The sequence below is a fragment of the Emydura macquarii genome, unplaced genomic scaffold, assembly GCF_026122565.2.
Source record: "Emydura macquarii macquarii isolate MOO-44397 ecotype Brisbane River unplaced genomic scaffold, CSIRO-AGI_Emac_v2 contig_2768, whole genome shotgun sequence".
NCBI lineage: Eukaryota > Metazoa > Chordata > Testudines > Chelidae > Emydura > Emydura macquarii.
In genome coordinates, this window is record NW_027132905.1 from 14025717 (window position 1) to 14053161 (window position 27445).

The 27445-nt window shown below is 39.6% G+C and overlaps 1 protein-coding gene across 2 annotated transcripts in view; it reads right to left on the reverse strand.

Moving 5' to 3' along the window:
* Window positions 1–969: 969 nt before the first annotated feature.
* LARS1 (leucyl-tRNA synthetase 1) overlaps window positions 970–27445 on the reverse strand; it is a 44646-nt gene continuing 18170 nt past the window's right edge. For both annotated transcript variants that reach the window (XM_067566600.1, XM_067566601.1), the window contains 23 exons: window positions 26653–26878; window positions 25242–25329; window positions 25060–25136; window positions 23850–23903; window positions 22706–22846; window positions 21896–21973; window positions 20658–20743; window positions 20506–20571; window positions 20319–20401; window positions 19390–19528; window positions 17115–17327; window positions 16357–16414; window positions 15176–15239; window positions 14243–14426; window positions 13895–13985; window positions 12869–13009; window positions 11696–11836; window positions 11481–11591; window positions 9864–9974; window positions 7148–7252; window positions 6109–6204; window positions 4272–4404; window positions 970–1349 (listed from right to left, as the gene is read on the reverse strand). In XM_067566600.1, the coding sequence (XP_067422701.1) occupies window positions 1144–1349; window positions 4272–4404; window positions 6109–6204; window positions 7148–7252; window positions 9864–9974; window positions 11481–11591; window positions 11696–11836; window positions 12869–13009; window positions 13895–13985; window positions 14243–14426; window positions 15176–15239; window positions 16357–16414; window positions 17115–17327; window positions 19390–19528; window positions 20319–20401; window positions 20506–20571; window positions 20658–20743; window positions 21896–21973; window positions 22706–22846; window positions 23850–23903; window positions 25060–25136; window positions 25242–25329; window positions 26653–26878 (2692 nt within the window). In that variant the 3' untranslated portion in view covers window positions 970–1143. The remainder of the gene's footprint in view (window positions 1350–4271; window positions 4405–6108; window positions 6205–7147; window positions 7253–9863; window positions 9975–11480; window positions 11592–11695; window positions 11837–12868; window positions 13010–13894; window positions 13986–14242; window positions 14427–15175; window positions 15240–16356; window positions 16415–17114; window positions 17328–19389; window positions 19529–20318; window positions 20402–20505; window positions 20572–20657; window positions 20744–21895; window positions 21974–22705; window positions 22847–23849; window positions 23904–25059; window positions 25137–25241; window positions 25330–26652; window positions 26879–27445) is intronic.

Below are 27445 nucleotides of genomic sequence, written 5' to 3' on the forward strand. Positions count from 1 at the left end.
CACATGATCTACATTAAAAATGCACATTATAAGATGGGACAATCAAAGGGGAGAGCAGGAAAAAAAAAAGACATGGCAATATTTAACTCATTATGACTGTCTTGTGCAAATACACTATTCCGCTTATTTTCACACCCATTTGATCTCCCCTTGGTAACACATTAAGCCAAGTGCACTATCACAAGTTGTGAAACTCAGTCAAAGACTGATTGTCCAGAACAAACTCTCCCTTTTCTCCCTGCCAGCAGTGACCCTTATTTAAATATAAATCTGCACAGGCAATTTTTGCATGTGTAAGATTTCAGAAACAGTTTGCATTGACCCTCAAGTCTAATATAGACCCATCTACTGATGAACTGAATACACTTTCTAGCACTGTTGGTGCCTTAAGTTAGAACAGCTCATTTTTAAAAAACAATTTGGTAGTTCTGGAATTACCAAAAACTATGGTACAGTAGTTCAAACTGAAATGGTTTATGAAAAGGACACTTCATCTCTGCATTTAAAAACAGTTCACAAATTATTTTAAGAACGGAGTAAAGTGCAAGGCTTTGATTAATAGCACCTTGCTTTAGGTACTTCTCAATTATTAATATCAATAATTGCCTATTATATTTTATATTCACTGAGGAAACAGAGGTCCTCACTATGAAATTCCTTCTGAGCTACAAGTCCATATAAAAATCCATTGCATTATGCTTAAAGCCATCTCAATCTTTGAAAGAGTCATCAGACAACATAAGTAAATGCAATTTTTCCACTTTCTATTACATTTTTCAATCTATGTATAAAAGATCTGATAGTCTTCTACGTACAGAAATCAGTATCCAGCTGATAAGAATAATACATGTAATACATGTAAGAATAATACAGCTCTGTTTAACACAAAAAGCTAGGAAGCTCTTGAAAAAGGTGAATTTGCTGTCTCAGCATCTGGGAAAATTATTTCTTTCAAGAAGAGCCAAGGGGAAGGAGGAAAATATGTTTATTATATCCATGTTTAAGAGATTTTGGGGACACGCAAAATCAGATTTCTTTTAAGAAATGACACTTATCTTGGTCCATTATGAATGTTTTCAAAGCCACTCTGTGGAGTTTTAAAATGCCATATTAACCCAGGATCAAGTTGGTGTGATCCACAATTTAATGAACTAGATAGACAATTGTGTCGCCAATATTTGCCGTCAGCCCATTCTCGGTGATGCAAACCCGTCTCTCAGCCAGATCAAGGTGGAAGACAGCTTGCTCTAAAATGGGTGTTTTCTCTGCATCTTCTTTTCCAAGCACAGGAACACGACGGGGGCCCAGCACCGGATCATCAAATCGCATTAGTTTTACTTTGGAGAGCTCTACAATAAAGGAGTTAAGAATTCTCAGGTCACAGGAATCCATACAAACGTTTGTGTTTCACCCAAACTAACCAGAATGGATGTCTTTCATTAATAATGGGCCCTTTCGAAGCACCTTTCTTCAAAGAAACGCAGAACACTTTGTGAACACCTCAACAGGCATTAAACCTCAACAACCATAAGCAGTATGTCTTATATCTATTTTACCAACTTGCACAAAGATTATACAACTTGGTCACATAGTAAGTTGCTAGCAGAACTGGGAACAGAACCCAGGAGTCCCAATTCCCATAGCCCGGCACTGAATGACACTACACGCTCTTTCAGCAGCTATTACAGACCACAAACAACAATTCACATCTCAAGTTCTTTACTAATGAGCCCAGAAACTAATTGTCGAATAAGCCTCTCTCTCACCACTAGCCTTAATCAGATAGAAACTCCTCACCTGCTTAACAGTGGCATCCCCTAGAACAACAAAGATTTGGAAGAATCAGTGGATTTAATCTATTAACTGTTTTCATTCATTTCAAACAGCTAATTTGCAGAACTCTATCTGACAATGCGTACAAGTTCAAAATGTATTTTCCTCTCAGTTTGTGCCCTGTCATGCACATTAACATGTACTCCTTCCTCAGAGCATTTTTAAGTACTATTTCCCTCTGCAATATCAATATAAAATTGTCTCTTTATTCTTGAGATAAGCATCAATGCAAATGCAAGCCATTAAATCACATGGAAACAGAAGCCGCATTGATGTTATAAGCTTGTGGACCAAGTCCAGTTTTCCCTTCATATCTGGTTGCCAGTTTGCACTGCTTGAGGTTTCCTTGTCTGGCTCTGGAATTAGCAAAGTCTCCAAGCAAAGAAAAGCTGCTGTCCCTTTAAGAAAACTGTTTCCTTCAACACACTAGCCTGAAATATAGCATTTTTGCAACAATGTGTTTGATGGCCACAGTATTCTCCAGGAAGGTATCCTTTAGCAAAAGAGTAAAGAGAAGCTAGGAATTGCTAAGCAAATTACTGTAGGCTGGAAAAAATACTTGTTTTAACTGAAAATTAAAAGGAAAATGTAACCTATTAAATATGCTCCTCAAATGACCTCTGAAATTATACTAATCACAAAGCACTTTATATATTGTCAAGGCATTGTAAAAATATTAATTAAATATTTAAAAATATATTAATTAAATCAACAGCACCACTAGGAAACAGCTATTAACCCACTATACAGATAACACATCTGAGACAGAGTGGTTAAGGAATTTGCTCAAGGCCATATAGTGAGTCAGTAGCAGAGTTGGTAGCAGAACACAGGATTTCCTTTCTTCCATTCTATTAATGCATGCTGCCCCTCTGGCATTTACAATAGGGGGGATGCTATATTGCGACATAAGGCAGAAGTCCAACAACAGGACACAAATTTGTGTGTCTGGAAAGCAAAGAAGGAAGAACAGAGATTGAATCACATGAATATCAGCAGCAAACTTGGAAGTCTCCAAGAGGAGGTCTGGTGAGGTTACTTTGCAGATAATTTCTCTAACTAGGAAACTACACAAGCACACTACATTGGGAATTTGAAGTGGGCACACTCATATTTGCATATATCCATTGGGCTTTTGGTTTTGTTTAACCCACATGTTAATTTTACCATGACCCAATTTTTCATTGTTGAAAACTACCCTCAGCTGCTACAGGATGGTGCAGCACCTGCATTTTAGCTTGATGTTTATGTGACATAGCTACCTCTTAAGCTGTTCTGCAGAGGGTGGAACAAACAATTTATAGTAGTTTACATGTAGAACCTGGCTCCTAGGTGACAAAATGCATTTGTCTTAATGCCTTCACGCTGCAGCTCATTACTGGCAATGAACCGGCAAAGTGCTTTTAGAGAGATTCTGCTAGTACTTATCCCCTATTTATTTTAACACTATAGAGTCCGAAATTTAAAACTTTATAATAAGGCATTTAGTGCACTGGGAAACAGGAGGGAATGGATGGCTCAGGGGACTTGCAACGCAATACTGAGCCTTTCACATTTGGGTGACTGGTTCCAATGCAGCAGAGGTCAGTAATGACTAATAGACCATTGGGCAACTTTTCAGTGGTCCCTATTTGAAATGAATTAATGGCTTCTATCCAGGTTGTTAGCAGACAAGTGTTCACATTATAAATCATGCTATTGTAGTTGACACTGTTTGGCCTTCATATCAACTGTCTTAACAGACAGGCTTAAGAATGAGATGGTCTATGACAAAAGAGCTCCCTCCCTAAAGATTGTAGATAGTCTGTAGGTTGGGTACAGGTAAGGATACACAGGGTAGAGAAGCTTCGCAAGCCAAAGAGAAGATTTCAAATGTCAATCTGGCACTTTCTCAGCAATGAATTTATTTTAAAAGTCTAAACAGAAAATAATTTACAATCTTGCAATTCTCTTCAGAGGGCTCAAGCCTAGGAGGCCTCACCCTCCTGGAAGAAGCTCCATATAGCAGACTATTGGACCATTAACCTCCTTCTTGGGAATTCCTGGCACAAGGAAACATCCACTGCGCAAATTACTGACAGAGAGTAGGTGGCTCTTTGGCAGAGAATGAAGAACTAGTCAAGGAGGGAAGACAATGAGTATTAAGGGTTCATAACAGAGGCACATTCACTGGCTTGTCAATAATGCCTCAGTTTCTGTAATTGTACTCCTCAAGAGGAGTGTGCACCCTGCTTTATCCTGTGTTCACATTCACTGAGCACAGAGCTTGTTGCTTCTTTCTAAGCAATTATTACAGCAGACCAAATTTCAGAAAGAGATTCCTGTTGTTAATGAAGACCTGCCAAGCTGTCTCCTGGGAATTCTAGAAACTGTATACATTGTCCAGAGATTGCCTGGTTGTACTATCTGTACAAGTATCTCCAAACTAGCGTGTTTACCTTTGATTCCTCTGTCCACCTTCATTAGCCGCCTGATTATTGCATCTCTACCATCTCCTTGCCTGACCTCGATTTTTGTAGAAAAGTGGCCATTTGATGGTTGGGGGTTCACCAAAAATAGAGACAGGCTGGGCTGTAAGAAGTTAATAAACATATTTTTTAAAATCATGCTTTTGTGGTTAGAATAGCATAGGAAGCATGCAACCAGCAAGGGAACAAAGAGAAATGTCTGGCATCCAACAGCATTCTGGATTGACAAGACAATCTTTTATTCACAAATACTGACTATCAGTGGATGGATGCAAGCATCATCACAGACCTAAAAAATAAACTACAGCATATGTATAAAAATGCTTATTGCTTTGTCAAATAAATATGTTTTGCTTTTAAGATATATAAGTAGCCATATAGCCAGTTGAATGGTTGGTACAAGATAGCATTATACTAGACCTTCACTGAGCTTCATAACTCACTCTACCTATCAAAGATTCCACTACAGACAAGTGAGTGTAGTGAGGTCTCAATTTACAGGCCTTTGTTCTTTTCACAAAATGGAATGCAGTATAATGGTACATTATTGCAGTTGCAATTATCTGCTAATTCATAATCAAAATCACAGTGCATTTGGGATGCATCAAATAATAAAGAATAGCACTTTCCATGTGGTATTTCAAATTCCTTTTCAGACATGAAGGGTATGTCTATATTGACAGCGGCAAAGTCGTCGCCATCAGAACGACTTATCTGGATCGACTGAACGGTCAGTGTAGACCTGCTCAGTCAATCCAGAAGTCGACGCAGTAAAACCACCCCCTCAAGTGGTGTAGCGCTCCATCAATGGGAACGCGGTTCCCATCAGCGCATTGCAGTAAAGACACCGTGCAGAAGGGAAGCACAGCAGTCGATGGGAGTTATGCAAGCTACTCTTCGTAGCTTGCGTAATTCCCGTCGACTGCTGCCAAATCACTGGGTAAGTGTAAACCAAGCCTAAGCTTTGCAATACCCTAAATAGGTAGGGTGAGTAATAACTCCACTTTACAGACAGAGAGAAGTGAAGTGAGATTTGCCCAAGCTCACATAGGAATTCCATAGCAGAGCCAGAAACAGAACTCAGGGCTCTGTAGTCACAAGTCTTGGCCCTGTGCTTTAGCCACAAGACCATCCATCCCTCTCTAGAAAGCATTATTCTTGTGCGCGTGTATGTAGGGGAGATTATTCTCAAAAGTCAGTCACCTATGATAAGTCTCCTACTCAGTGTAAGTTAGAGAAGGTCTACTAAAAGAAAACTTAAGACACAATCAGTCATGTCAAATTCTACAAACAAAACAAGCATCATGTCTTGAAGTTAATCCAGTGCCTGTGAGAAATGTTGAATAGACAACAGAAGGAAAGTTTTTCTACTGGTCTCACAACTTAAAACCCCAACATTACCCTGCCAACGTGCCTCAGCTCTTAACCAGACGGTCCACGTATAGACATAAAAAAGTAGTTTAGTCTCCACACACATCCAGTCTGTGGCTTTTTCAGCAGATGCACCGATCAAGGTGCAAGTAGGGGGATGGAGGATGATGATGTGAAATCACCACCATTGGGAACTGGACTGAGAACAAATTCATATATCACAGGCTACTGGATAGCAAGATAATGACAATTTAGTCATTACCAATTTTAGCGTAACATGAAACAGCATGTCCTGTCACTAGGGCCCTGAGCCACCCAGCCCTCCTGTACATATATTTTCTGATGAGAAAATATCCTAAAATTGAAAGTCATTCTATTTTTTAAATCAATTAATGATGTATCCTATGTTTCCAATGCTCTGGATTTCTGAACTTACTTCCATTCTGAACACAGAAAAAGGTTTTCCAGGACAGCAATCTTCTTTTATTTTATCTTCTGCTTCAGAAGCAAATTTCACTTCGATATGATCCAGCTTTGGGGCAAGAGAAAAGAAGACACAAAAGTATTATCATCCCCTCTGAAATAACAATACCAGACCAATGAAGTAGAATTGTTTCTTTCATTGATAAAAGGCAACCTGGTAACAACAGGAAGAGCAAAGTTAAAAGTTGACAGCATACTATCACTCTCAGGGTGATCTTGCTCAGAGGATTGAATCCAAAATGTATTAAGATCACTGACTTCATACATTACAGAATAAAAACTGAGGTATTCAATTCCTTTCAATCTAAATACCATGAGATTAGAAATCCTGAAGTAAGTTATTTCCTGTAACGGTGCCTAGGCGTTTCCCCTTATTATGGCCCTGTCCTTTGAGTTGAATTCTGGCCATCACATGAAAGGGCATAATCACTCCCAAACTGGCATCTTCATGCGCTGAAAAAGCAGTATGCACCATGTTTTAGCACTAAATGCCCAGAATGGAGATTACTCCTTTTAGGAACAGGAGCAGCCCATATGGAGAGTTGTCAAGGCAAGATCAGAATGTATAACAGCATGAGAGTTCTGCCTATGCTCATTGGCATTGCCTTGGAATAGCCCTCCATGGCTCCTGCCATGGAAGATCTGAGATGCTGATTATCTGTAATTTTTGAGGAAGCCGGAATATTGTCCGAGGTTTTCCACTGTCCATCAGTGAAGAGGCTTTCCCCACTGACTTTCTGTCACAGGCACAATGCCAGAGAGAACTGGCCCTTCACAGCTAGGTTATCACTGGGGTCCATCACTGTACATATGAAAAGAATCTCTCAGTAAGAGCAAATTCTATTTTTTTGTATTAGTGTGTGTCAGTGATGATAAAAGCATTACACATTCATGAGCATCCCAAAGTCAGAAATGAATTTAGGTAGGTTTAAAATCTCAGCAAGAGTTGGGCCATAAAGTAAAATAAAACATGCCCCCAAATGAACACTAACCTCCAGGGAATTTGTCAGATAGACTATATTCTCCATGAGCACGCCACGTTCATCAAATTCTAGCTCCAGATCAAGAACACGTGGACCCTTCTTCTCTAGATTTTCCTGTCATGTTAAAAGAAAGAAAATGTGGATTAAAACTCTCCAAGACTGTAAATCAAGAAAACACTGTGAAGCAACACACTGAAGCAGCATCAGTCCTGAATAGACCAGGCTATTAGCTTTAGAGCTCTTTGCTGGAAACAATTTCACCACACACTATAGCACAGTAGTTATAATTTACAGTGAAATGGCTGCTTCTACAGCTGCTTCTGACACTGATGGAAGGGGAAGGGAACTTCAGTTTCAGCATTTGTATGGCTGAATGTGCTTTTAAAAGTGAGAATGCACTTTAACATACAATTTTAAAAGTATACAGAAATAGCTATGAACATTTCACTCTCTCTTTAAATGTGCAAACTCTGTCAATAAACTGCCATTTTTCTGCTGCTTCACAGCAAGAAATCCAGTGTGATCACCTAGTTTGAGACAGGATAGGAAGGCAAAAATTGGACATGTCCAAAATAACTGTACAATAAATTCTTCATAGAAAAAATGTAATTTGTATATTAAAGCACAGTTAACTCAAACGCCAACATTTAATTTAATACGCACAATGAGTGCCCCATTGAAATCAACAGGACTTTTTCCATTGACTTCATCTCCTATGTATGAAATTTTTTATAAGAAAAAAACAAAACTTCCCTTTCACAGCTAAGACTCCAGTCCATCTCTTGCTTTTGTAAATTGATTTATGTTCCCTGAATGTCTAACCAGGTCAGATTTCAGAAGGTGGTGGCTTCCTGCTTCATTGGTACAGGTAATTTGGTTTTGTGTGATTTTTTAATATACAAAGAAGCTTAAAAAATTATCAGTAATTTGCTTCACTTTATGAACTAGAAAGTCTTTAACTAATGGGAAATACAACAAAGAAATATCTTCTATGCACTCAAATTGCTGAGTAATCTGTTTCTGAGCATAGCATATTGGCCTAGGGAATTAAAAATCTAGCAGGATGTTTCTAGGTCTTGTTATGTAACTGCTCTCTATTGGTGCTTCAAAACATACATGCTGAGACTGTCTGATGAGCCTTATGCACAAGGAGATGACGTGGTGAGCATGTCCAAAGCTCACAATAAAGGCAAGCCATCTAGTTAGGGCCAGCCTCCAGGCATCAGATAGGATCTTTAAATATAGGCTTGTTTCACTATATGGGCCATCCCCCTTACAAGCATGAACAGTTAAAACACTAAACAAGAGACCCTGTGACTACCTGGAGCCAAAGCAAGACAGACAACAGCTCCAGCATTCATAGCAATAGAATTCTACAGCTTCAAGAAAGCAAACACACAGAACATTCCCTAACAAAAATCTTCTCTTCTTAATCCCTGGAAGCCATATGGTGTGTTTTATATACAGGATGAAAGAATAAAACTAGTTTAATCTTAAAAGGATGCCATATCCGTGGCACATTTTAATGCCCACGAGAACAGACAGGAGCGTTGGGGAGTGTTACAGCTGGTCTTACCCATCCTATTTCTCTGAACATTGTGTGCTTCAGCAGAAGGGGATAATTAGATCAGTGCTGGATGCAGAGGGTGAGAACTAGCCTGCATTTGTATACTGCAATACAACTCACTGCTCTAAGTAAACATTGTTGTTTACATGTGTTTAAAAAAAAAAAAAAAAAAAAATCAAATTAACTTCTTTTAGTTGTTTAAGAAAAAAAATGTAACATTTCCACAAGCCCATTACGTCACACCCTCTATTCATGATCAGCTTCCCAACTCAAGATTTCAAAAATCATGCATCAGGCCCCCAACAATCATGAGACTGGCTCAAAAATCATGAGATTTTTTAAAATAATCATTGTTGGGCTCTTTATTGGTCTTCTGGTTTTTGAGCATTCAAAGTTCTTGTGCTAAAGCTTTTCTGTGCCAACATGACGAATAGAAACTTACTTTTCTGATTCTCATGAATATTCTCATGAACTCAAAGAGCTGGGGCTTTAAGAAAATCCCCAAGTATCATGAGACTTACGGTAAAATTGTGAGAGTTAGTAATGCTGCATTACTAGTAATCCAGCTCAACCATCCCGCTGCACTCTTAAAAACTGAGTGCCCAATAATTAACTCTAGATTTGTGCCAAACTTCTAAATTACATTAAGAATTTTGTTAAGACAATTTTTAATATCCCCACAGCCCCATCTTGTTTGCATTCTCAGAATGAAAACTGGAACAAGAAACAATGATGTGTTTAATGTGTACAGGGAGGATAACACTTGATGCATTGTGGCACAAATTATACAAATTTTGTATTAGTTGCAAGCGACAGAGTATCAACTAGTCCACAGTTCACTTAGGCTAATACATATTGAAGGCATTTATATAGCACCCTTTGTGCAAGAGTCTCAAAGTGCTTTCTAAAAAATAACAAGAAGCCCCACTTCTTCTTCTTGGGAATATAACATTTGTTTTACAGATAAGAAACTGAATGGAGAGGTGTTAAATGACCCGCCCAAGATGTAAAAGTAAGGCAGAGCCCAGAATAGACAATAGAGTCCCAATGCCCAGGCCTGTGCTCTAACCAGTTGATAACACTGCCTATGTTTCAGATAATTCTCTTATTTCCAACTGAAAACTTTTCCTTACAAAGGTGCCATTCTCTGACACCTACCTTAATCAAGGCAACAAATGGCATAACCCTCTTCATATATTTCTTCAGCTCCGGCAAGGTGTTCAGTTCACTGGCAATTACTTTGTTATCTGGCAATTGTCCTCCATTGATCTACAACATGGAACAACACTCCATTAAACATGGCATAGCAAATATCAACATGCTACACAACAATTTGCCATTTACCTCCACATCTTCTTTCACACTGGCCTGTAATGTCCTCCCTCCCTCTGTAAAGCACACAACCTCACACACCTCAAAATCCACCTGCTCCCACAAACCCTTGAGGAATGATCTTCCAAGTCCCTTTAAACAATGTTTAAAAAGTAAACCTAAAAATAGCTTGAAAAAAGAATTAGGATTATATTCCACCCAAGCAACCAATCTGCTTATGAATGTATGATATATACCCCTCACCCTCCCAATTCTCCCAGCCCATTGTCTCTCCAAGCATCCTGGCTAATCCCACCCACATCGATTTTAAGCTGTTTGAGGCTAGGACCAGAAATAATATTTTCAGAATGCCTAAGTGACTTCAGAGTCTGAGTCCCCTTGTCACATCAGTTTGAAAATGAGATTTAGGCACTTTTGAAAACTTTACTCCATGTCTTTGCTTACTATGTAAAGCAATAGGCATAAACCTATAATATTAAGTATGTCTGGACTTTCACCATCACATGTTTTAATCTTGTGTAATAAGACCCTCCTTCGAGTTGATATGAAGCAGTGATATTTTGGGTCATTAATTTTTTTAAGGTTCAAATTCCACACTCTAGTATTTGCTCTGCAACTTCCACTGACAGTAGTGACCATTGCACCTCTGGATCCAATGACAGACTTTCACCCTGATGTAAAGACAACATACAGATTTCACTCCAATTTGGTTTATCCTAACAACAACAACATTTGTTCATTTCCAACCATATGTGAAATGAAGCCCTGGTATTACAGATGGAAAAAAAACACACAACTTTGCGATCTATCAATTATGATATTGACTTATTCAGGCTGAGTACAACAATTGTTCATGCACCATAACAATTACAGAATCAGTTCCAGCAGCTCAGCAATGCAGGGTCTGCTGCTTTTAAGCCAGATTTCCTTACATTGTATCACTTACAAGGGAGAAGAATTGATTACATTTCAGCAAATTTCCTGCAAAGTTGCAGAATACCATACCCACCAAGAACCAACTGATACTGCTAAGCCTCCTTGCATAATAAGGAAGAATTAGTCTGACAATAGCCAGTATTTCTTCAGAAAAATTCTTGGGGGAGAAATATTTTACTAATCTATGCATGTGAAAAAGATTAAAAGCAATGGAACACTGGCCATTCTTTATTTTTAAAATGTCAAAAGCTACAAGGTCATATTGTGGATTCATTCACGTGCCAAAAAGTCATTTTTATTGAACACCGTAAACCACTGAAGAGTTATAAGAGCGTAATAAAGCACGTTAAAACTATTTCTCCTTACCTTCAAATAACTAAGTGACAAGTTAACTTTTATTTCATTGACAGAAAAATAGAGTGCATATGAGAACTGAAAAAAAAGAGTGTATATGAGAACTGCAATAAGGATGAAGTATCAACAAAAGTGTCAACAAAAGAAGATCACCTGGTAGTGCTTGCGCAGAACTGACAAGGTGGTATATTGCCAAAGTGGGTAGTTCTTTGCTACATAGATGGTGCAATGGGAAGGCTTCTGGGGCAACTCCTTACTACCCTTCTAAAAAAAAAAAGAAGAGGGAAAACATGTCTCATCTTAGAAGAGTCCCTGAATCTGCTAATTTTACACACATATTTTTGGAAAAGGGACTTTGTGCACTTCACCTTTCCTTTAGCGGGTGTCATGTAGTTCTTGAGACGCAGTCGGAGATCATGGGCTGCCTCCATGAGGTATTGGGAAGATCTGATCAATACTTCATCCACTGGGCCTACTACTGGCCATGAAGCTCTCATGATGGAGTCAGGCTTTCAAACAAAGAAAATGACAGGGCATTGGGATTAATGGACAAGAAATTCTGGTGGCTTCTCTATCTATTGTATTGTAATTGGAAGCTGAACAGTAAAGGGATACATGAATAATTTAAATTTCACAGTACACCAACACACTAACCCTATAATTCAGCTGTGAAGTACAGAAATATACTCCTAATTAGTATGCATTTGTAAAAGTATATTAATGCCCACGCACACATGTTCATGTTTATACCATTACATAATTTTTCATTTGCAAACTTGAAATTTACTTCTGTGGTTGTTAAATTATCTACACAAGTGCAGATGTGATCTGTATGACTAAGCGAATGAACTCCTCATTGTTATTTGGGTTAATTTTAATTCACTTAACAACGAGGTATACAAAATTACTACATTAAAATTATGTATGTTAGCACAATATTCTTGCAAATATAGCCGCAGATATGAGATTCACATTTTCATACACTCTTGTTATATGATATGCATTCGCACAATTCGTCTACCTATATATGGAAGACATCCATGTATTAAGCCTGGGCCTCATCTAAGCCCCTCTGAAATCAATAGAGGTCTTTCTATTGAGTTCAACAGGCTTTGGATAAAGCTTATATCTACAGATTATCAATGACAATTACATTTCTCACACTAATATTAATTTTATAACAAATACAGTATTTTACTTACACACACACACACACACACCCTTGACCACTCTAGCATTAAATCTCTCACATATTAAGCTCACATAATGAAAGTATCACAAATATACACTTCATATCTATATCATATACTGATACAGGCCTAAAATTTTGAACACTAACAGCCAAAATTGGTACTGTACCTTCAACTCAAATACATCGATAATGCTGTCAAAATTCAGTGATTCATGATGTGTAGTGCTTGCCCTAGACTTTGGGCTGACTTTTCTTTAAAAAAATGCAATACAAGCATGCATGTTTACTGTGACTAACCTGAGCCAAAAGTAGAGTCTCAAAGAAGCATTCTTGAGTTATATACTAGTACCTTTCCCAACAGTGCCCACACATGTTCACATAGATGAGGGCAGATTGGAGTCAGCAGCAGAGTCTGAGCTTCAATAAACTGGAAGACCAAGTCCCTGTGCATTCCTTCTATTGCTAGTTCCCGGTACTTATCTTTTGCCGCCTGAAACACAGTCAGCACAGCCACCATTAAACATTCCAGCTGTCATGGAGAAATTTTCCTTTAAATAAGCCAATTTCTTTGCTTTAATATGTTTTTAAAAGGTAAACTACTTAGAATCCTGTAATGGATTATTTAAAGGATTATATTTTCTTAAACAGCTTGGACTGGAAGAGTATGAACTTCTTCCAATTGGACACTGTAGTTTTACATTATTATAGCTCTTTAAAAAAGACATATGGGCACAGACATAAAAGTCAAGGATAACTCTAATTGTATATTAGGTGCTATCATTCTGAATGGCCCATATAAAGGATACCATTAAGTACTAAGAAAAAAGGCAATAAATATGATCTATCATTCTGTACATTGTTCAGCCTGCTTAATCATATTCCTGAAAGCCAAGTCAATCATGTAAAGCAGTCTTTACAAGCCATTGTTAAGTGAAGTCAGATGGTTCTGCAGACACTGGAGAAATGCTGACACCTTATGAAATATTTTGAAAAGCATTCCATTTCCAAACAGTTCTGCTGACGTATTTTCTGTATTTCTCATGGATATTATCCTTGTTTAAAAAAAAGCTGCGGCAAGGAAGCACTCTTTTTTTTTTTTTTTTTTTTTTAAACAATTTGTCCTTTTCTGCTGCCTATTGCCCACCTAAGATCAGTGGGCTCTATCGGCAACATCACAGATGCTTCCTGTAGAAGAATTATGCCACAAACAGACCACCAGGACCTCAAATCCTTAATCCATTTAGTTATTCCTGCTTCTTAGCACAATATGGACCCTGATACAACTGTATAATTAAACAGAGATCAGCTATATCATTATCAAAAGAAAAATCACATGAGTGAACAAGCATCAGGATTTGTTGAGTTGAACTCCTACCTGAAATTCAAAAAAGCCAGTTTTCAGAGCTTCCTTGAACATCATCTTCTCATAATTTTGGTCTGTCTTTGTTATGCCTGCATTCATTTCGCTAGGGAGAAAAGGGAAGAGAAAACATTAGCATCACACAGTCCAACTCATATAATAATGGCAATAATAATTAAAGGTAATGAGACACTATAAATGACGCTGATGGCAGGAACACATAGGCTCATCTGAAAGTTAACTGAACGTCTATTTGTTTTAAAGGATTAATTATCTGGTAGAAATAGCTTCATAAAATAAATGTGAAAATTAGACTCACAGTGAGAAGCTAAAAACTATAAAGATAGTTATTCTGAGAGGTACCTGGCAAAGACTCTGTCATTGAAGGTGCTGGCAGGCCTACTTCTTAAACTGTCCCTATTTGCAATCATTTCCTTCACCCACTCCACCCAGGTGTAAAGACGGAGAATACCAGCATCTGCCATGGCTTCCACAAAGTTGGCATCCTCAACTGTGTCACCCGCATCAGCCAGTGCCAGACGCATGCCTACAGGAATGAGAGATAGGATTAACTAACATATCTGGCTCCACAGCCAACTGGTAAATGTTGCAGCTGAGTACAGGGAGATCAAAGCCTGAATCCCAACTGGTCTTTCATGCTGAAGGCCAGCAAAATGCAGACAGAACACTCACCTGTGAAGAATGAGCATATATTCAGCTAAGGTGCATGAGGTTAATATGTCTGAAAGCAGTGCCTCAAAAGGGATCTGGGTTGTATGGAGAGAGGAGCATATTGCCTTGTTACAGGAGGGAGAGGGACAAAAAACATTGTGTCCCAAGAGGCAGGAATGATCTTGAGTGTGGACATGTCCAAAAATAGAGGGGCATGTGCGGGACAAAAGGGAGAGAGTCTAGCACAGCAGCAAAATTCCGCACTTTTCTCCTTCACTTTGTTGGCCCTGGGACTCAGAAGGGGATGTGGGAGGGGAAAGGAAGCAGAAACTGCCAAAAGGAGGTGCTAAAGAACCTTGTGGTTGATGGAAATAATGACCCAGAGTCCCTGATAACTGAGGCCAGGATTAGCACGTACTCTGCATTCCTACAGACATAGGAGCTCTGCATTCCTACAGACACAGGAGCTCGATGATTATTCACAGACAAGAGCAGCTGGTAACCATTGTATTTGTTGCAATTCAAATATCAAAGCTGCAATGAACCCATTACTCCTTGGAAGACAGCACAACAAGCCCAAGAATTTAGCATCATTAAAACAAATGCAAGTTAGCATGCACTTACCATCTGCAGAAAACTTGTCAACAGCTTGGCTCAGGGTGAGGAAGTTGCCCGTAGATTTAGACATCTGAAAGAGAAGACAGACAAGAGAAATTCTGACGTGTTTAGTCTGATAAACAAAGGGGGAACGATGCACATAAAACAACCTGTCCCCGCTTACAAGGGTACAATGGTATAAGTCTGTGCATGATGGATAACCAAGATACATGAGAGAGATTCTAGTGGTTGCTCAGAACTTAGCTTTCTGCATTACCATGCAAGACATCCAAACTCTGCTCTTGATTCAGTCTCCTGCTTTTCAAAAAGGGCTCCTGTCAATATAGCGAACATCATTTGGGGAGGCAGCATTCCTCCTTCTCTCAGCATAAGCTGCATCTACACTACGAGGCTATGCAGGCATAGGCTCTGTGGTGTAGGCATAGCCTCAGTCTCTACTGCAGAGATGTGTTTTAAGCACATGTAGACATACCGAGCTACCTTTAATCTAGCTAGCTTGAATTACAGCAGTGAAGCCAAGGCAGCAGCACAACCTAGCCTCCTGAGTACGTACCCAGGGACCCAAGTGGAGATGGACTGTCCTTGTTACTGCCTGTGCTGCTATTGTTATTCCAACTTGCTACACCCAAGTTAGCTCAAGTATTTCTACATGTGCTGACGGAAGTGTAGGTATACCCTACACCAGGTAGGCATTTTTGACAATTATACCTCTTGAGTAAAGTTCGTTTAATTTTGACAAAACACACTGAGTCAAGCAAATTTTGTCTGCATAAACGTTCCCCTTTTCCTCCACATTCACTTCAAAGTGAAATGCACCTTTAAAGTGCTGTAATGAAGGTTCTGACATAAGAAACCTGCCCATAAAGGCCAGTTACCCTGAAACTCTCGGAGAAGTACGCAGGTATCTCAGGTAACTTACAAAGAATTAGCGGATCATGTACAATGATGATCTATGAGGGCCATTAAGTGGTCAGACACTATAATAGAACATCTAGACAGAGGGAATGGAAAAAAGGCAGGCTCCTGCTTTGGAAGATGCATCACTGAGGCATTTAATGGGAGGAGGTAATCAGAATGTTAAATATTGCCATGGTTAATCTGCTGGAAGATTGTTTTGAAGCACGCTCGGGAGTTTGTAGCTGTCTTGACCATCACAAGAACATCACATAGATGAAAAAGTGCTGTACCTTCTCAGAATTCAGGAGGAGATGTCCATTTGCTCTCACAGCTACAGGCCATTTGTCTCTGCATTTGAAGATACAAAATAGGGTGCATTTTTATTTTAAAAAGCAACAACATTTTTAAACAAAAAAAGAACAAAAATCTAGGAATGGACATGTTTTTAAGTAGACCCTTCAAAAAAGGCACCTACAGGGGTGTCATGAGGATTAGTGTTGTCACTTTAAAGATAAAAGAGTTACAGTACAGGTGCTAATCCTTATTGCTGCTACAATTCAAAACATGGAGTATAGTTTTTTTAAAGAGCTATCGTGCAAGTACCTCTACTTTCCCCTCTCTTCAATTACATTTTTAATTTAATTTATTGCCAATGAAAATTAGTAATGGATAAAGCCAGTTGTTTTACACACCTTTGCTGATAGAAGAAGCTTATGAGCTTTAAGGATGCTTAAGAGAGGGGAAATTTGCCCCCTTCCTGCTTTTATCTTGATAAGCAGCTCCCAGACTTTATTGGTTCACATACCACTTTCTTAAAGAATTGTTGAGAAATGAATGGATGGAACATAAAGCTCACATACCACAGTATGGGAACCACTGCTCTTGGTGGTATACACACATACCTGTAGCAAAGCCCACTATAGAAGTATACACTATGAGCCAAGTCCCAAACATGAAGCATCCTGACAAGAGCCATTGATTAGGGTACCAAAACTACTAATGCGTCAGCCTTATTTTCACACTTGCTTGACATTGCTTCTAAACTTACTTTTGATCTGGCCACATGGCTACATGGTTATAGAGGTAGTATGATAGATGGTTTGGGACAAGATCCTTGCCAGAGACTCTTAGATCCACAGGATACCAAAATTCAAATTCCTCCTTGAGCTTGTCTAACTTTTCCTTTGAAATCTGTGTCTTGGGAAATGGAGCAGTCTTGAAGAAGATGTAATCCCAGACTTCTTTGGACATCTGATGTGCCCTGCATAGAAATATTGACATCTTAATAAAAGGGACTACCAAAGAACACACACAGTTAGTTTTTCTTTTAAAAATCAGTATGTTTATTTGCTTTTAACAAAAACCTGAATATGATGCCTAGCACTACTTAATTAAAAAATTTGGCAATTAACTACTTCTAAGTAATCTATAAACAATAACTAATTAATTCTCACAACAATCCCTTTGAGCTAGTTACTCTTATCTCCATTTTACAGGTGATGGGAGTGAGACACAGAGGGCACATCTACACATTTAAAAAAAAAAAAAAAAAAAAAACCACCCCCACCGCAGCTAGCATCAGAGTTCAGGTCAACTGACTCAGGCTCATGCTACGTGTCTAAAAATAACAGCGTAGATGTTCCCGCTCAGGTTGGAGTCTGATCTCTGAAACCTGGTGATGGGAGGGTCATCTGAGGACAGGTTTACATTACCGCTTAACATCGATCTAATTTATGTCACTCAGACAAAGCCAAGACTCTGGTCACTTGCAATCATTCAAGATCGCATGGCAATTGCTGTATGGAGGATTTTATTCCCCATTTCTTGTGGGGATTTGATGGTAGTTTTAAGACTCTGCCTGCTCTTATTTTCCCTAAATTTCAATTACCACCATTTTTTGGCCCTGCACAACACCAAAGGCTTTACAATGTAAGTTAGACAGACACTACAGCTTACACATAAGACACCATCAGGCTCGGGTCCATTCCCTAAAAAGGGCAGTTTTTAAAATTTCTAGTTCTGGAAGATTATTTCTGAAAGTTACTGTCCTAAGCTACAGATTAGTGATGTGTGCGGTTACTCAACTGCTGTTTCATGCCAAAGGTTACTGCATTATAGAAATTATAGAAAGATTAGTTTTGGTAACAGGTACCTTATGTTGAAATTTCTTTCCAGAGCTAAAGTAACAAATGAGATAGGCTCCAATGCAAGTGTGTACAGGGGCAGAACTGGAGGGCAGGAATAGCTAGCGTCCCTGCAGTGGAAATATTGTGGGGGCTCTGTCCCCGCTTAAACCTGGACATGCGGCAGTGAGAGTGGGAGCCAGAGGGCCCAGGATCTGGCTGGGGAGCAGGACCCAAAAGGGCCACTGCAAAGTACAGGAACAGGTAGAAACCCCTAGCACCTTCTCTCAGCCAGGAACTGGCTCTCCTCTCTCCGCCAGCTGAGTCTCAATACCCTTCCTCACTCCCCCTTCAATCCCTCCATCTCCCATTTGCAGGAAGCTTTCACCCCTCCCTCGATTCCTTCAGATGCATAAATGAACTACTCTCCTGAACACATGATAAGTCCAGGACACTTGGCTGTCCTTGTCCTGAAGAGAAGACTGCACACAAACTGTCAATCACAGGTCACAGCCCCCAGTTAACCCAAGAGGTCATGGAGCAGACCTGGCAGACATTTGAGCACAACTGCTTTTTACAGGACACTTACCACATGAGCCGGACCCCAAAAGTGAAGCCTATCTTTGGTATATCAAACATCCTTCAGATTCAAGAGGGGGGGAAAATGTTATAAAAAATGTTTCAAATAAATAAGGGTTGCAGCATAGTAAAAATCCCAGCTTCTTAGATGATCACCAGTCTCTAATGCGGGTTCACTTGCAATCGAGGGCAAGACCCATTCTCGTCCACTCTGTCCCCAGAAGCAGGCATGTAGAAGGGGACCCGCTGCAATTTGCTGAGGTTGTAAGAGGTTACAAAGCAGATTTTTAGCAGGTACCACAGCGACACCAGTCAGTTGCCAAAATACCATGAGGTTTCCATTTGAAGGCAGGTGAAACAGCAAGTGATGAGCAAAGGAGGTTACTTTGCGTACAGACCTCCTTCAGGTCCAGTTGGAGGGACTCCCTTCCACCCCGTCTTTCCACATTCCTCCAACATTGCCAGTCCAAAATCTCTGGTTAATCAGGGCTCTGCCTTTATCTATCTTACTATTTACATGTAATGCTTTTTAAGCACAGATTTGAAAAGTTGGCCTATAATTTATGTCTTTGAAAAGAGCCAGAGTGAAAATATGTCAAAACATATATGTCCCCCCCTTACCTTATGCCCAGTGGAGAGTTTCCTTGCCCATGCAGATTATCTCCTTGCAGCAGATGAGCGACTGTGTAAAAGGCCATGTAGATAGTGGAGTCGGAGAGAGATTCTATCAGCCACTGCTCATCCCAAGGCAAATGACTACCTATAAAAAGGCCCAAAAAGATGCTCATTAACAAGCCAGAATACCCACTTGCAGAGCTCACAACAGACGGTGGGATTTTCAAAAGTGCCTGAGTGACTCAGAAGCACAAGTCGCACTGACTTTCAGTGGGATCTGCACTCTTAAATCATTTCAGTGCTTCTCAAGGGCCAGTTGCATCTGCAATTTTTTTGTTCTTAAACATCTTGGCAGAAAGAGGACATCCTTTCAGGGGACTGTCCTTAGCTTTCTTAATGCAGTGGTCAGCAAACTTCTAAATTCAACAAACTGGAGCACCTATTCACTTTATCGCTTGCTCTGCATGTTTCGTAGAAAGACATGATCCTGGCCTGCTGCCATACTGAGTCAGGTGGTTTTGTATTGGCATCCTATTTTATGAGCTAAGAAGGACTGGGTCTGGATGAGAGACCTGGAAGGAAAACCCACAGGCACTACAGGAAATGGTACTGGTTCCTTCCATGTCATCTCTGAACAATTGACCCAAGCATGGTGATAGGGGGTGCTTTACTGCTGGTGATGTTTCCACAAAAAATAAAACAGCTCCTGATCATTTGAGGTCATGGGGAAGGTGTCATCTTTTTGATATCCTAGGTCAAATTCCAATTAGGATAATTCTGTTCTGCCTACCTAATTCCCGCCACTAGCCTCAATTAGATATTGTATTAGATTTTAAATGAACAGTTTGTCTAGTGCCTTGTGATCCTTCTGGATGAAACAGTGAGAGTCACTCTCCTGAAGCAGCAACTGAAGAAAAGCTGTGTGTTTTGCCTACCTAAACCATACGTCCTTGAGCAGGCATGCTCCTGCAGCCAGTCCAGAGTAGCTTCAAAATTCCTTCGGGTCTCTTCACAAAACCTATGTGGAACAGACTATTATTAATCCTTGCTCTCCCTCAGGGTTGTGTTGTCAGCACACACCACTTCCCCACCAACTTTATCCATCTCTTTCCCATAACTTACGTCTCTAGATCCTTCAAGCAGTCAGTTGCCTGCTTCTTCCAGTTTACTTCGCCATAATCTAGGTACCTTATGATCAAACAAAATAATTAGAATAAAGAAGTTCACATAAGGGTGCAACCGAGGGATGGGTTAAGTGATTTCACTTCACTCACCACTGATCACAAAGAGCCACCACGCACTCATCCATGGACCTCGATATAACTTGTTTCTCAGGTTCCATATAAATCATTGCTTCACCCTGAGACAATAGGGAAGAGACATAGTTTATACCTTACAAAAGTTATAACACATAGGGCATTATATGAAAGGCGTTTACCAGTCATAAAAATAAATCTTATCATAATCCCAACTCTGCCAGCAATTTACTTTGATGCCTTAGACAAACGTCAGCCACTCCATGACTTGGTACTGTATTTGCAACTGTAAAAGAGAGATATTACTATCAACTGTATCAGAGAGGGGACACCGAGGCTTATTTTGTATCATGTTGTAAAGTGTGTGGCAATTCTCAGTTAAAAGTTGCTACAGAAACACAAAGTCTTTACTATTTAAAGCTATGTACAGTGCCCAGATGATAAAAGATATAACCATGCTTAAAATATGATGCAAAAAAATCCTCAAGATCTAGACAAAATGAGGAATGGGAGAGAACTGAGTGGTTAGCTTTAACTCTGCATTCATATTTTCTATCATAGAAACTAGACAGATCACCACACTATAGACTGAAGGGAACAATCCTGCACTGACAGAGAAGTATAGACTAAATAACTGAAGCCTTTTCATATTACCTCCATGATTCTATGGACTGAGTATGCCATAAGACAGGGGTGGGGAACCTCCGGCCCGCGGGCCGCATCCGGCCCGCGAAAGAATTTGATCCGGCCCGCGGACACTGTAAAACCGCGCCGCCGAAAAGGCGGAAACGGCGGCGGCATTTCGGCGGCGGCGCGGTTCCGTGGGGGGGCGGGCAGTTCCCGCCGCCGAAACCCTGCCGCCGTTTGCCCCTTTTCGGCGGCGGCGGGGGGAATTCGGCGGCGGAATCGGCAACATGGCCCGCGAATGAAGGTAGGAATATCAAAATGGCCCTTGGCAGGGAAAAGGTTCCCCACCCCTGCCATAAGACATGCAGCTACATAAGGCGGTAAGCACGAAGCTAGAAAAACAGATGTCTCTTTCTACTTGATCCATTAGGTACAATAAGTTTCTCTTTATCTAAGAATACAGTACTTGGTTTTAGCATCACTTCGTACTCTATTGCTACTGTTCTTTCCAAAGAACATCTAAGGCGATGCTTTTGTGGAAATAAGTGAATATATCTTATCTAGTGACTATCCTGCTATAGGAAAGACAGAGGATCATCTTGGAAAGCAGTATACAAATTACCACATACATTGCCCAGCATCTTCTTCTGTATAAGCTTCTTGACATCTTGGACTTTTTGCCCCTTGTACCCATCCACCAACATTATCTGTAAGGAAGAGACCATTGCAGAAGTTAGGTTTTTTAAAAAGATTAAATTTCATGTAATACGTAAAAACAACCAGTTCTTTTGAACCACAAGACAAAGAAATACTCGTATTGTGATCTATGATGTACTTTAAAAATTAGATGCTAAAAATCTGATTTTTTTCCTATTAAAAGATCCCCCTTCACTATCACATATATATTTATACATTTCATGTTTTACAGACACACATTCAAACCTGGAAGGCTAGCTGGACATGCACAGCACTGCCATACAGGAAATTGATCTTTGAGTTCAAAATAGTTTAGATGAGCTGAGACTTAGAGCATTGTGGCAGAAGCCCACTGAACGAGCTGAAATGGGAAAGAACCACCCTTCTGTCATTTTCTATCAACCCCCTCAAGTCAACATTTGAAATGATGTTGACTGAGTCCTGAGAAGAGTGCATCCAGTGATTGTACTGTGGGCCTCATCTTGAGACAGACACACCTCTAACCTCCCAATTGTGATTCTATATATCCCTTCAGCACATACAGAGCCTCACCTAAGGGGAAGTTCTTTAGAACATGGGCCATGAAAAAAATCCCAAAGGACCCCCCAAAAAAATCCATACACCCACTTTACAGATTTATTAATCTATTAATTCATCTGCCCCCTATCAAATGTTTATCATCAACTTCAGTATTAAAAAAAAAAAATCTGTCACAACACACAGAGGGAAGCCTAGTTACTTACTCCCTCATAAAATCCTTTCAGGTACACTCTCTCCTTAGCCTCTGTAAGTTTCTCTTTGTCGTTCTGGCTCTGGATTTTCAACTCATCACAGACCAATGGAGCAGAAAGGCTGCCATAGCCTGGGATTTCGATGATGGGCACCTGGGAATAGCAAGGTATTGTCAAGAGCTTGTTTCAAATTGTGTGAACGCAGCAAAAGACCTGCAGGGAATTGTCTCTTGAATTTTGCAGCCTAGAGTGGAAATTGTACAATGAAGAAAAGGAGATACAAGGGCATTTTCTTTCATGTTCACAACCCACCAACCAACATGGGAATTGAAAACAGAGATTTGGAGGGGAGGAAGAAAGACACATCTCTACCAATTATTTGAAAATACACTAACCTTATACTTGTGTGATTTGTGTAGAGTAAATGATATTATAGAGAAAACACCTATCAAAAGCAGCTGTCAAAGTTACAGCAGTCTTTTAACTCCTGTTGTTTTATACTGAGTGTGCTGCTTTCCAGAATTTATTGCTAATCAAATTTGGTGGGACTTTAAAAAAGCTCAACACAATGCCACTAAGTATATCAGGAATTGCTGGCACTTCCCCAAGTGATTCCCAATTGCACTTCTGCAAGCAATAACCCAACTGTTTCCCCTGTGCATGAGACGGGACACTAAGCAGCTAATTGAGAGAACAGCAGGAACAATGCAGAAAATCTCAGATGTATTTGGCTGTAATGTTTATTCTCAAAATGACATACAGGGCTGAATCCCCATAAATGCCATAGCAGTAACAGAAGTGGCACAGATATAGCACCTTGCATGAAGCAGATAATGTACTCTCCATTACATCCAGATTATCACAGAAGGCTTTAATCCACAAACAGAGACTTGAACTCTAAACTGCAGCCTCAAAGTAACACTTGCCACAAATATAGTATTTTGTATAAAAATTCAAAAGTAATGGAACTTTGCTCCTTCAAGGCCACAGTATAACAACTGCAGTTTCACAACTATGATGGCAAGTTCTTGTAATGCTTTAAGCTCTTTTGGCTAAAAAAGGATTTTTAAAAACAAAATTTCTGAAAGGTATGCAAGTGCCTAATCCAAGTAAATAAAGCTATGTATATTTGACACACACACTTAGCTGCACTCACCGGTTCAAAAGGCAGGACCATTTCATCTTTAATTCCATACTTCCCTCTTAGTGCCTACAGAAGATGTTAGAAAAAGCACACCACAAAACAGATGGATTTTTTTTTTAAACTTATTTTTTCATTATGTGTAATTCCATACAAAAAGAAAGAGTGTCCTTCTGAATGAACAATATATCATGCTCCCAGACATGCTGACTACCCTGTCTGCTCATCACACCTGAGGAATTAGGGAATCTGGGTTCAATTCCCCAACTTTGCCATCCACTTCCAGTTGGCCTTGGGCAAATCATTAATTCCTATGGGGCTCAATTTCCCCAGTTGTAAAATGGGGTAAATACTACTACTGTATCTCACCAGTGTGTTGTAAGGATAAATACATTAGTATTTGTTAGGTGCTGAAGTACTATACTACCTGGAAAATGTGTATGTCTAGACTAAGTTCTTCAGGGCAGGAACCTTATTTTTGAAACACCAAGCACACATTTGGTACTATACAATCAAATGACTGCTATGTGGCTCATGTGAAATGAGTACAGTAGTCTCAGCCTAGTAACTAATGGCCAAGTGACCACACCTGAGAAATCACCCTCACACCCAGTACTAATTTCCACCTTAACAGTCTTGTCAATCCCAACTATATTAGGGATGTTAAAGCGTAAACGTTTGAACAGTAATCAGCTGTTTAAACATTTTAAACAGCTGATTACCATTTAAATGGAGTGGTATTGGGGGGCAGCCGCAGCTTCCCCATGAGTGAGAGCTGCCCAGCTATAACTCTGCACACACAGCAGAGGGGGAGCCACAGCTAGGCAGCTCTGGCTTGGCAGTGGGGAGCCGATCCCAGAACGGCTCCCCCCACGCGTTTAACTGTTCTTTTTCAGAACATCTAAACAGATTATTAATTAAACTAATTTTTATATCCATAAACTATATAGTAGTAAAAGTAATGAGGTTCTGGTATAAAATCCATTTCCAAAATCAGCATGAAAATTATACTGAAGATTAGATTTTTAAAATATTTTTATGAGTTGATTCCAAACTAGAGTCTGCAACACTGTACATTCAGTTTGCACATAAGTTTAGAGACCACTCATGGAAGTTTTCGCAATTAAAAAAATGGTCCCCGTTTTATTTATTAAAGTGTTTGTTTTTGTCACTCAGTACATTCAAAATGACCTGTGAGCACTACAGATCTGAATAAGACACTGACCTGTTTTTTCTTCAAATCTCTCAGGGCTGCAATGTCATCAGGAGCATCAGATGGGACACTTGTAACCACTCCAGTGCCTTGCAAAAATCAATCAGGTAACAAAAACCAATTAATATATATATATATTATGAAACATGGGGTGTAAACAAACAGGCTCATGCAAGAAGATGATGTAATGTTACCTTTATTTTCCTTAATTGTGAACATAGGAAGAGCATAGATAACTTTGTAGGACGTTAAAGGGGCAGAGAGAGCAGCTCCAAGAATCTCCTGTGCAAGTGAAAGGGATATTATTAGAACAAGGAGCAGTGTCTTGGCATGGCTCAGCAGGAACCTGCTGGCTGATATTCCTTTAAACCCAGCTGGCCTTCCCCACATAATGCAAACAGAATAAATTAAAAGGCCATGACACAATACAAACTGCAGAAGCCCTTCTTCTGCAAAGTAACTAGATACCATGCACATCGCTCTGTGGAAAAGCACATGAACTTACTAGAAAATGAAATACCAGATTCTGGAAGGAATTCAGAGATGAATAACAAAAATGATTAGTGGGTTGGAGAATAGTGCAGAGGATTATACCCCTTTTCCTGACATAGAACAATTTTGGTAAAGGGTCAGTTGAGTGGAGAGAGACTGTCTCCAAATAACTGAAAAGTTTAAACAGCAAGGAGAGAATGGAATGGTTTAGTGTGGTACATTTAGGTAAAAGAAGAATAAAGGCTGAATATCTGGAAAAAACTTCCAGAGGACTATTAAACTGAAAAATAGTCTCCCAATAAAAATGGAGGAAAAAACTGAGAAATGTATAGCTAGATTGAATGAAGGACTGGAAAAAGCACTTGTATTGTCAGGAACATTCATGTACTGACAAAGGGATGGACTGGGCATCCTAGCAGTCCTCTCCCCCTCCAATTTATATGGATTCTATCTTCAACAAGAATAGAATATTCCAATTTCTGTCCTTCATGTGACTTCGTAACACAAAAGACATTGTCAGAAGATCCAGTGCTTCAGGTTTTAGCAGGTGGTATTCTACTTTGACAGTGATGTATAATGGCACACCCAACGTTGCATTGTTAAGTTGGATAAATGCCATTGGGTCAGCATTTTTAGTCAACGTTTGTGAAGTTAAAGACGCTGAACACCTGGCCCAACCATTCTGAAGTATTAAAGACATGGAGCAGTCAATGGAAGCAGCTATTCTCACACAGGGGTTAACTGCGTACTTCAGTAGAGAACAGTCCTGTACTCATTTAACACTTTCTAGTTAACTATTACTTCCCCTCCATTCTTTGTAGTAAAAATAATGAGTCACTACTTCACATATTGTAACACACATTACTTGTTCCATTAATTCTCAAATAAGATTGTGGCAACATTAGTGCAGATGTTTAATCTATGGAGAAAGTGTGTTAGTCTGCTAATCGAGCAGCATAGGAAGCTCCACTTCCCCTTCTTTATTTGGTCACTTAACACTCACCATAAAGCTTCCACTAGATTAAAGTGTCATCAAGTTTGTATGCCTTAGGTAAGCAAAGCACAGCTCCTGCAGGAGTCCATACCTTAGCCTACAAGCAGCAAAATGCTCACCTCTCCCATCAGTTCCTTGACGACAGGTACCACTCCATTATCTTTTGTAAAGCCCTGGTAGGACATGTTCCTGGCAGCTCTTTGGGTGCAGATAAATATATCCCCATTCACAGTCTCAAAGCCAATGTACTTCATATCTGGGCGAACCCAACAGTTAGTCTGGCCAAACATGGTCTCTGGTCTGAGAGTAGCTGCTACCAAGAAGATATTTTTTCCTTTAAGGCCACTGAAAAAAGATAGGACATACTAAAATAAGAAAACTCAAGTTACTACAGAACCTTATTACTTACAAGCTAGACTGAGCTCTAAGGAAAGTTCTGTAAGGGATGAAACTGGATGGTATAACTAAGCTTCTTCACTTACTAAATTCTACAGGATTAGATTTGAGTCTTTATTCAGATCCATGAATACACTGATTCAAGTCTATGACCAAAACTTTCACAAGTTGGGTGTCCCAACTTGAGACCCTTTAAAGGAGCCCAATTTTCAGGTGTTAGATATTTGGCACTTTCTGAAAATCAGTCCCCTTTAAGGAATTATCATTTTTGAAAAATCTTGGCCAACGCACTTTTCTTTTCAGACTAAATGTCACTATTAGCTAAAAGGAATAAAGAGCAGTAAACTTATTACTGTCAATTAAGTCACAAGAGGTGAAACTGAGCGCACACACAGGGTGACATTCTGTCATGTATGAAGAAGATATTTCTACACAGCCACTTTTCAAAGTAGAAGAAAGGGGAAAAGAAGTGATTCAGGAAACTACAGGCCTGTTAGTTTGATTTCAATTGTATGC